General features: G+C 48.0%; 1 protein-coding gene across 1 annotated transcript in view; it reads left to right on the top strand.

Moving 5' to 3' along the window:
- Positions 1-922: 922 nt before the first annotated feature.
- Positions 923-13,190, top strand: part of LOC133360149 (E3 ubiquitin-protein ligase UBR2-like) — a 33,578-nt gene continuing 21,310 nt past the window's right edge. Inside the window, 7 exon segments of the mRNA XM_061578745.1 lie at positions 923-1,111; positions 10,306-10,568; positions 11,078-11,156; positions 11,263-11,370; positions 11,901-12,031; positions 12,541-12,679; positions 12,907-12,969. Of these exon segments, the coding sequence (XP_061434729.1) occupies positions 1,001-1,111; positions 10,306-10,568; positions 11,078-11,156; positions 11,263-11,370; positions 11,901-12,031; positions 12,541-12,679; positions 12,907-12,969 (894 nt within the window). The 5' untranslated portion in view covers positions 923-1,000.

Genomic DNA, 13,190 nt, shown 5'->3' with positions numbered 1-13,190 from the left:
CTGGAGCGTGTGGGGGGGGGGGGCGTTGGGAGGGGGCTCCGGCAGCCCCCCCCATGTGGCTCAGGTTTTCCGCGGGGTTCTAAAAGGTAACATCTGCCTAGTTTGTGGATTTGTATTCGGAACACAGAGACTTTCATTTCTATATATAGTAATTGAAGATATAGAAAATAAACATAAGATTCTAGATTTTAAGTTTTCGTGACTGCAAGGATCCATACTCTTTGGTTCTTTCGGTAAAGTCACGTAGGTAGAAAATAAAAAAATATTAATAACTAAAAAACATAAGATAGCACAGGGTGACGTAATCCATGTCATTGCATCACTGACGTCACCGCGAGCGTTTTGTCACCGTGCGAGTGACGTCGCCACGGCCGGCCGATCAACCACGAGTGACGCCATCGCAACAGTTGTCGCCAGCAACGTGACATCATCGCGAGGCAACGTCAATGCGTGGACGTCACACGACGACGACGCTGCGGCTTCATCGCGAGAACGACATCGTCGTCGTGACAATGACGTCAGAACTTCCTGTCGGTCGCGCTTCACGTGGTCCCCACGTGCTCGCGTGACGTCATCCCGTGCCTCGCGTGACGTCGCCGCGTGCTCGCGTGACGTCACCACGTGCCTTGCGTGACGTCAACGCGTGCCTCGCGTGACGTCATCCCGTGCCTCGCGTGACGTCGCCACGTGCCTCGCGTGACGTCGCCGCGTGCCTCGCGTGACGTCGCCGCGTGCCTCGCGTGACGTCGCCACGTGTCTCGCGTGACGTCATTTCGTGCCTCGCGTGACGTCGCCACGTGCCTCGCGTGACGTCACCACGTGCCTCGCGTGACGTCATCCCGTGCTCGCGTGACGTCACCACGTGCCTCGCGTGACGTCACCACGTGCCTCGCGTGACGTCACCACGTGCCTCGCGTGACGTCACCACGTGCTCGCGTGACGTCACCACGTGCTCGCGTGACGTCGTCCCGTGTTGTGATCTCGCGGCTCCCCCAGGAAGATGGCGGCGCGTAGCGGCGAGGCCGAGGAGGAGGCGGCGGCGGCGGCGGCGGCCGAGAGCGCCGAGGAGGCGCGCGGGCTCGGCCCGGTCTCTGCGCGGGACCTGGCCCAGGTGACGACGCCTTATCCCGCGACCTTGGGGGGGGGGGGTGAGGGGGGGCGATGGGAGCCCCGCGCTCGCGAAGGCTTCGGGCTTAGCGGGGAAGGGACGGCGCCCGAGGGCCCCGACCGGGGGAAGAGGAGTTGAGTTGCGTGGCAAGGGCTGGGGAGAAGGAGGGAGAGGGCACGGCGGGGAGAGATTGTCGGTGTTGTGGCGGGAGAGAGGAGGCGGGAGAGATGGGTCTTGTGGATTGATACGTGTGGTGGGAGGAGGGCAGCGGCCTCGGTGCGGAGCCCAACTGTAGCCCAACCGAAATCGACACCAAACTGACGCGGCCCAGAGGAGAATACTGGGACAGCATCAATACACACACACACAGCATCAATACACACACACACAGCATCAATACAGTCACACAGCATCAATACACACACACACAGCATCAATACACACAGCATCAATACACACACACACAGCATCAATACACACACAGCATCAATACACACACACAGCATCAATACAGTCACACAGCATCAATACACACACACACAGCATCAATACACACACACAGCATCAATACACACACACACAGCATCAATACAGTCACACAGCATCAATACACACACACACAGCATCAATACACACAGCATCAATACACACACACACAGCATCAATACACACACACAGCATCAATACACACACACACAGCATCAATACAGTCACACAGCATCAATACATACACACACAGCATCAATACACACAGCATCAATACACACACAGCATCAATACACACACAGAACCAATACACAGCATCAATACAGTCACACACACAGAACCAATACACACACAGCATCAATACACACACATACACACACAGCATCATTACAGTCACACAGCATCAATACAGTCACACACACAGCATCAATACAGTCACACACACATCATCAATACAGTCACTCACACAGCATTAATACACACACACAGCATCAATACACGCAGCATCAACACAGTCACACACGACATCAATACAGTCACACACACAGCATCAATACAGTCACACACAGCATCAACACAGTCACACACACAGCATCAATACAGTCACACACACAGCATCAATACAGTTACATACACAGCATTAATACAGTCACATACACAGCATTCATACAGTCACATACACAGCATCAATACACACACACAGCATCAACACAGTCACACACACAGCATCAATATAGTCACACAGCATCAATACAGTCACATACACAGCATCAATACAGTCACATACACAGCATTAATACAGTCACATACACAGCATCAATACACACACACAGCATCAACACAGTCACACACACAGCATCAATACAGTCACACAGCATCAATACAGTCACACAGCATCAATACAGTCACACACACAGCATCAATACAGTCACACACAGCATAAATACAGACACAGCATCAATACAGTCACACAGCATCAATACACACACACACAGCATCAATACAGTCACACAGCATCAATACACACACAGCATCAATACACACAGCATCAATACACACACACACAGCATCAATACACACACACAGCATCAATACACACACACACAGCATCAATACAGTCACACAGCATCAATACATACACACACAGCATCAATACACACAGCATCAATACACACACAGCATCAATACACACACAGAACCAATACACAGCATCAATACAGTCACACACACAGAACCAATACACACACAGCATCAATACACACACATACACACACAGCATCATTACAGTCACACAGCATCAATACAGTCACACACACAGCATCAATACAGTCACACACACATCATCAATACAGTCACTCACACAGCATTAATACACACACACAGCATCAATACACGCAGCATCAACACAGTCACACACGACATCAATACAGTCACACACACAGCATCAATACAGTCACACACAGCATCAACACAGTCACACACACAGCATCAATACAGTCACACACACAGCATCAATACAGTTACATACACAGCATTAATACAGTCACATACACAGCATTCATACAGTCACATACACAGCATCAATACACACACACAGCATCAACACAGTCACACACACAGCATCAATATAGTCACAGAGCATCAATACAGTCACATACACAGCATCAATACAGTCACATACACAGCATTAATACAGTCACATACACAGCATCAATACACACACACAGCATCAACACAGTCACACACACAGCATCAATACAGTCACACAGCATCAATACAGTCACACAGCATCAATACAGTCACACACACAGCATCAATACAGTCACACACAGCATAAATACAGACACAGCATCAATACAGTCACACAGCATCAATACAGTCACACAGCATCAATACAGTCACACAGCATCAATACAGTCACACACACAGCATCAATACAGTCACACACACACAGCATCAATACACACACAGCATCAACACAGTCACACACACAGCATCAATACAGTCACACAGCATCAATACAGTCACACACACAGCATCAATACAGTCACACACACAGCATCAATACACACACAGCATCAACACAGTCACACACACACAGCATCAATACAGTCACACAGCATCAATACAGTCACACACAGCATCAATACAGTCACACAGCATCAATACAGTCACACACACAGCATCAATACAGTCACACACACAGCATCAATACACACACAGCATCAACACAGTCACACACACAGCATCAATACAGTCACACAGCATCAATAGTCACACACACAGCATCAATACAGTCACACACACAGCATCAATACACACACAGCATCAATACACACACACAGCATCAATACACACACAGCATCAACACAGTCACACACACAGCATCAATACAGTCACACACACAGCATCAAAACAGTCACACAGCATCAATACAGTCACACACAGCATCAATACAGTCACACACACAGCATCAATACACACACACAGCATCAATACACACACAGCATCAATACACACACACAGCATCAATACACACACACAGCATCAATACACACAGCATCAATACAGTCACACAGCATCAATACAGTCACACAGCATCAATACAGTCACACACAGCATCAATACAGTCACACAGCATCAATACACACACAGCATCAATACACACACAGCATCAATACAGTCACACAGCATCAATACACACACAGCATCAATACACACACAGCATCAATACAGTCACACAGCATCAATACAGACACACAGCATCAATACAGACACACAGCATCAATACACACACACAGCATCATTACACACACACAGCATCAATACAGTCACACACAGCATCAATACAGTCACACACACAGCATCAATACAGTCACACAGCATCAATACAGACACACAGCATCAATACACACACAGCATCAATACACACACACAGCATCAATACACACACAGCATCAATACAGTCACACAGCATCAATACAGACAGCATCAATACACACACACAGCATCAATACAGACACACAGCATCAATACACACACAGCATCAATACACACACACAGCATCAATACACACACAGCATCAATACAGACACACAGCATCAATACAGACACACAGCATCAATACACACACAGCATCAATACACACACAGCATCAATACAGTCACACAGCATCAATACAGACACACACACAGCATCAATGCAGTCACACACACAGCATCAATACAGTCACACACAGCATCAATACACACACACACAGCATCAATACACACACACAGCATCAATACAGTCACACACAGCATCAATACAGTCACACACACACAGCATCAATACAGTCACACACACAGCATCAATACACACACACAGCATCAATACACACACACAGCATCAATACACACACACAGCATCAATACAGTCACACACACAGCATCAATACAGTCACACACACACAGCATCAATACAGTCACACACACACAGCATCAATACACACACACAGCATCAATACACACACACACAGCATCAATACAGTCACACACACAGCATCAATACAGACACACAACATCAATACACACACACAGCATCAATACAGTCACACACACAGCATCAATACAGACACACAGCATTAATACAGTCACACACAACATCAATACAGACACACACAGCATCAATACAGTCACACACACAGCATCAATACAGTCACACACACAGCATCAATACACACACAGCATCAATACAGTCACACACACAGCATCAATACAGACACACAGCATTACTACAGTCACACACAGCATCAATACAGTCACACACACAGCATCAATACAGACACACAGCATCAATACAGTCACACACAGCATCAATACAGTCACACACACAGCATCAATACAGACACACACACAGCATCAATACAGTCACACACAGCATCAATACAGTCACACACACAGCATCAATACAGACACACAGCATCAATACACACACACACACAGCATCAATACAGTCACACACACAGCATCAATACAGTCACACACACAGCATCAATACAGACACACAGCATCAATACACACACACAGCATCAATACAGTCACACACACAGCATCAATACAGACACACAGCATTAATACAGTCACACACAGCATCAATACAGTCACACACACAGCATCAATACAGACACACAGCATTAATACAGTCACACACAGCATCAATACAGTCACACACACAGCATCAATACAGACACACAGCATCAATACAGTCACACACAGCATCAATACAGTCACACACACAGCATCAATACAGACACACACACAGCATCAATACAGACACACACACAGCATCAATACAGTCACACACAGCATCAATACAGTCACACACACAGCATCAATACACACACACACAGCATCAATACAGTCACACACACAGCATCAATACAGTCACACACACAGCATCAATACAGTCACACACACAGCATCAATACAGACACACAGCATCAATACACACACACACAGCATCAATACAGTCACACACACAGCATCAATACACACACAGCATCAACACAGTCACACACACACAGCATCAATACAGTCACACAGCATCAATACAGTCACACACAGCATCAATACAGTCACACAGCATCAATACAGTCACACACACAGCATCAATACAGTCACACACACAGCATCAATACACACACAGCATCAACACAGTCACACACACAGCATCAATACAGTCACACAGCATCAATAGTCACACACACAGCATCAATACAGTCACACACACAGCATCAATACACACACAGCATCAATACACACACACAGCATCAATACACACACAGCATCAACACAGTCACACACACAGCATCAATACAGTCACACACACAGCATCAAAACAGTCACACAGCATCAATACAGTCACACACAGCATCAATACAGTCACACACACAGCATCAATACACACACACAGCATCAATACACACACAGCATCAATACACACACACAGCATCAATACACACACACAGCATCAATACACACAGCATCAATACAGTCACACAGCATCAATACAGTCACACAGCATCAATACAGTCACACACAGCATCAATACAGTCACACAGCATCAATACACACACAGCATCAATACAGTCACACAGCATCAATACACACACAGCATCAATACACACACAGCATCAATACAGTCACACAGCATCAATACAGACACACAGCATCAATACAGACACACAGCATCAATACACACACACAGCATCAATACACACACACAGCATCAATACAGTCACACACAGCATCAATACAGTCACACACACAGCATCAATACAGTCACACAGCATCAATACAGACACACAGCATCAATACACACACAGCATCAATACACACACACAGCATCAATACACACACAGCATCAATACAGACAGCATCAATACACACACACAGCATCAATACAGACACACAGCATCAATACACACACAGCATCAATACACACACACAGCATCAATACACACACAGCATCAATACAGACACACAGCATCAATACAGACACACAGCATCAATACACACACAGCATCAATACACACACAGCATCAATACAGTCACACAGCATCAATACAGACACACACACAGCATCAATGCAGTCACACACACAGCATCAATACAGTCACACACAGCATCAATACACACACACACAGCATCAATACACACACACAGCATCAATACAGTCACACACAGCATCAATACAGTCACACACACACAGCATCAATACAGTCACACACACAGCATCAATACACACACACAGCATCAATACACACACACAGCATCAATACACACACACAGCATCAATACAGTCACACACACAGCATCAATACAGTCACACACACACAGCATCAATACAGTCACACACACACAGCATCAATACACACACACACAGCATCAATACACACACACACAGCATCAATACAGTCACACACAGCATCAATACAGACACACAACATCAATACACACACACACAGCATCAATACAGTCACACACACAGCATCAATACAGACACACAGCATTAATACAGTCACACACAACATCAATACAGACACACACAGCATCAATACAGTCACACACACAGCATCAATACAGTCACACACACAGCATCAATACACACACAGCATCAATACAGTCACACACACAGCATCAATACAGACACACAGCATTACTACAGTCACACACAGCATCAATACAGTCACACACACAGCATCAATACAGACACACAGCATCAATACAGTCACACACAGCATCAATACAGTCACACACACAGCATCAATACAGACACACACACAGCATCAATACAGTCACACACAGCATCAATACAGTCACACACACAGCATCAATACAGACACACAGCATCAATACACACACACAGCATCAATACAGTCACACACACAGCATCAATACAGTCACACACACAGCATCAATACAGACACACAGCATCAATACACACACACAGCATCAATACAGTCACACACACAGCATCAATACAGACACACAGCATTAATACAGTCACACACAGCATCAATACAGTCACACACACAGCATCAATACAGACACACAGCATTAATACAGTCACACACAGCATCAATACAGTCACACACACAGCATCAATACAGACACACAGCATCAATACAGTCACACACAGCATCAATACAGTCACACACAGCATCAATACAGACACACACACAGCATCAATACAGACACACACACAGCATCAATACAGTCACACACAGCATCAATACAGTCACACACACAGCATCAATACACACACACACAGCATCAATACAGTCACACACACAGCATCAATACAGTCACACACACAGCATCAATACAGTCACACACACAGCATCAATACAGACACACAGCATCAATACACACACACACAGCATCAATACAGTCACACACACAGCATCAATACAGACACACAGCATTAATACAGTCACACACAGCATCAATACAGTCACACACACACAGCATCAATACACACACAGCATCAATACAGTCACACACACAGCATCAATACAGACACACAGCATTAATACAGTCACACACAGCATCAATACAGTCACACACACAGCATCAATACAGACACACAGCATCAATACAGTCACACACAGCATCAATACAGTCACACACACAGCATCAATACAGACACACACACAGAATCAATACAGTCACACACACAGCATCAATACAGTCACACAGCATTAATACAGTCACACACACAGCATCAATACAGACATACAGCATCAATACAGACACACACAGCATCAATACAGTCACACACAGCATCAATACAGTCACACACACACAGCATCAATACAGACACACACAGCATCAATACAGTCACACACACACAGCATCAATACACACACACAGCATCAATACACACACACAGCATCAATACAGTCACACACAGCATCAATACAGACACACACACAGCATCAATACAGTCACACACACAGCATCAATACAGACACACACACTGCATCAATACAGACACACACAGCATCAATACAGTCACACACACAGCATCAATACAGACACACACAGCATCAATACAGTCACACACACACAGCATCAATACACACACACAGCATCAATACAGTCACACACACACAGCATCAATACAGACACACACAGCATCAATACAGTCACACACACACAGCATCAATACACACACACAGCATCAATACACACACACAGCATCAATACAGTCACACACAGCATCAATACAGACACACACACTGCATCAATACAGTCACACACACAGCATCAATACAGACACACAGCATCAATACAGACACACAGCATCAATACAGTCACACACACAGCATCAATACAGTCACACACAGCATCTATACAGTCACACACACACAGCATCAATACACACACACAGCATCAATACAGTCACACACAGCATCTATACAGTCACTTCCTTGTCGCTCTTCTGTCGCAACTGCCACGGTTCCTGTGACCTGCACTTGTTGGTTTCTCTTCCCATGTTGAGGACGCGGCCTACCCCAGATTGGCTCGTCTCAACCACAGCGTTCACCACCACCACCACTAACACAGCAGATGACAATGACACACGGACTGCTGCAGGTCGCCTCGCTTTCTCTTCCTGCTTCACTAGCGCTGCTCCACTTTGGAATCCTCTCCCATCGTCTAATTCCTCCCTAGCACCTACAACAATAACTTGTGCTCACTTCAATAAAACTTACGTTAATAGCGCTGTTGCTGGGCCGCTTGTAATTTTTGGGCCCGTGCTCTGCAATTGCGCTAAATACCCACGGCCATTCGAGCCGAGTGTCGGTCCTCGGTGTTCCGTGCACTTGATCCGTTGCTTTGGGCGTGACCTCTCATCTTCCCCGGGAGTGGGGACCTCGCTTGAGAGAGATTTTTCTACTCCAGCGGCGGGTAGATTTTGTCACGGTTCAGGACGGTGCATTTAAATGACATACCGTAAGGGCAGTGGTTTCGCTTCCTGTTTACACATCGTGCTCAGATAATGTGTGACATGAGTTGTGTGTTTCTGATAGGTGTGTGATGCGTGTATGTAATGTGTGTAGATGGTGTAATGGGTGTGTGTGATGCGTGTAGGTGATGTATGATGAGTGTATGTGATGTGTGTAGATGATGTGATGGATGTGTGTGATGTGTCCGTGCGTCTAGGCCTGGCAGCAGTCCCCGACCCTGCGTGCGGACCTGTACTCCCACCTGGCACTCCACGTGCCGCGCGTGTACTGCACGGCGGCCGCGGGCTGCGCGCATAGCGAGGACTTTCTGGCCGGACAGCTGCTGTTGGAGCCGCTCGAGTGGCTGCTATGCGGTGGGTGGGACCCCCTGGAGCGGTTCGGCACACTCCGCCAGGAGGCCCAGACGCGTCAACTGTGCGGACACGCCTTCAAGATGGGGGAGCCCACGTACTCGTGCAGGTGGGGTGGTGCGTTGGTCACTCTGTCCAGCCACCAGGGTCAGGGGATCTCGGGGTGGCGGGCGGGGTTGCCTGCCACAGAACGTGGCATTGTGTCGGAGCGCAGGAATTGGTGGTGCGATGATGGCGGCCGTGCCCCACAGCAAGGGCCTGTGTCCGCTTCCTTACTTGGGCACCATCCTGTGTGACGCTTGTAGTTTTCCCCCAGTTCTGCATGGCTCTTCTTCCAAAGCCAAAATAAATAAAAAACTTAATATGTAACTGCCATTGGCCAAACATCCCAATGCTGAGAAATTACACTACAATTCACTTACTTGGAAGACACATAGCAGTCATCACCTGTCAAAACTAGCAGGACCCTGCTGAAAAGCGTCTAGAGACTCGGTGAAGCTTTCCGGGTAAACAACTGTTATAGTACCAGGCTGTTAGTTAGTGTTGCTGTTAGGAAAGGGGGTGCTAGGTGCTGTGCTTATGGTGCGTGTGTGCATTGCCGCGTGTGTCCTGCTGCAGGGAGTGTGCGATGGACCCCACGTGCGTGCTGTGCATGGAGTGCTTCCAGCACAGCGTGCACAAGAGCCACCGTTACCGGGTACGAGCTCGGTTTAGCCGCAACCCAGACTCCTGCGGGCACAGACAAGAGTTTCATGTGGTTCATGCAAACGCGCAGTTTTAGTTCCTCTTCTTGTTTCTTTCAGATGAACGCGTCGGGTGGGGGAGGCCTGTGCGACTGTGGTGACGTAGAGGCCTGGAAAAGCGGCCCCTTCTGTGATATCCACCTCCCGGCCAGCGGCGCACCTGACCCCGTGAGCGCAGCCCCTGTCAGTAACGCTGTCACTGATTCGTTGGATGTTTTCAATGTCGAGCTTCATAGAGTGTAGGCAGGATTACGACACAGGGTGTAATTACACAATGGAGAATGACATCCCGATCGGAATTGAAGAGCTTTGTTCTGATTTCAAGCTGCTTGCTTCACTGCTGAGCCACCTGGCCAGTTTGGATGTATCTGTGTGTGTGTGCATGGAGCGGTAGTATAACGGTTGGTGCATTGTGCTATGAACCCGCTGACTTGAGTTCAATTCTCCGCTCAAGGCGAACACTAGTGACAATTATCTGTACCATCTCTGGGCTTTCCCTAGGTCGACTCAACCTCAAATATGTACCTGGTACGATATATAAACATCACCACTAGGGAGACAAAGGCGGCCGGGCGTGTTGCTGGCCACTCCCTCGTGTGCCATGCTGGCCTTCATAGGTGCTTGCTCGCAGAATTTGCCCCAACAGTCTGTTAAGGCATTCGGGGGATCTTTGTACCTTTGTGCGTGTGTGAGTGTAGGACCCCACGTCCCGGCTGCCCTCGGATCTGGTTGCCCGTGCACAAGCCGTATTCAGCATTGCCCTGCGGTATGCTGCCGACATGCTGTGCTGGGAGGAGGATGACACGCTGCCCCTCGGCCTGGAGCCCACGTAAGCACTCATGCATGAGCACGCAGGGGTACGCACGTGCACACACGGGCACACACAGGCACACGCATGCACGCATACACGTACAGGCACGCTTGCACACACTCAAGGATTTTCAGACAAAGATCTATCGTATAGCCTTAACAGACTGTTGGGGCAAGTGTCGTTAGCGAGTAGCACCTATGAAGGCCGGAACGGTACACGAGGGGGTGGGTGGCCAGCACCACGCCCGACCGCCTTTGTTTCCCCAGTGGTGATGTTTACACACCACACCAGATACTCATTTGAGGCTGAGTCGACCTAGGGGAGGCCCAGGACCGGTTCAGATAATCGTCACTGGTGTTGGCCGTGGGCGGGAATCGAACCCGTGTCGCCGGGTTCGTAGCGCAGCGCGCTAACCGCTACACTACCGCTCCCCACTGATTTTCAGACACACACTCACACACTTACCCAAGCTCCTGTGAGCGATGTCCATCCTCGCCCCCACCGTGTGTTTGTGTGCGCACGAGCAGGCGGAAGGGCTCGGCCTACTACTGCATGCTGTTTAACGACGAGGTGCACACCTATGAGCAGGTGATCTACGTGCTGCAGAAGGCGGTCGGCTGCTCGCAGAAGGAAGCCAGCAACTTCGCCACCAACATTGACCGCGATGTGAGTTACGCTCGTTCCCACCGCACGCTCTTAGCATAATCTGTTGTTGTACTGTATTTCTATGCTCCTGCCTTTATGGACATGTACCAATCAGTGGGGTAAAAATTTTACCAAATAATAACCCCCCCCCCCACCACGGCCCTTACGGGACGGGGGGGAGGCCTTCTTTGGACAGGGATTTGCATGTGTTCTCTTGTCCTCCCTTTCCTTGTGGCTGTCATTGGCAGGGACGCAAGTCGGTGCTGTACGGAGAACACAAGTTATGTGAGCAGGCGAAGGCTGTGATTGAGGTGAGTTGTCATTGCATGCAGGTAATTAAGGCTCCTCAGGCCCAAAGGGAAACTGATGAAGGTTGAGTTCTTTGCTGGCTGTGTGGGTATCTGTGTGTGGTGGGGAGTGGTGGTGTAGCGGTTAGCGCGCTGCGCTATGAACCTGGTAACCCGGGTTCGATTTCCACTCATGGCCAACACCAGTGACAATTATCTGAACCGGTCCCGGGCCTCCCCTAGGT

The sequence above is a fragment of the Lethenteron reissneri genome, chromosome 8 (genome assembly GCF_015708825.2).
Source record: "Lethenteron reissneri isolate LAM-NWPU_2019-01 chromosome 8, ASM1570882v1, whole genome shotgun sequence".
NCBI classification, from domain to species: Eukaryota; Metazoa; Chordata; class Hyperoartia; order Petromyzontiformes; family Petromyzontidae; genus Lethenteron; species Lethenteron reissneri.
Note: the sequence above shows the minus strand (reverse complement) of the source record. Positions and strands in the feature narration are given on the sequence as shown.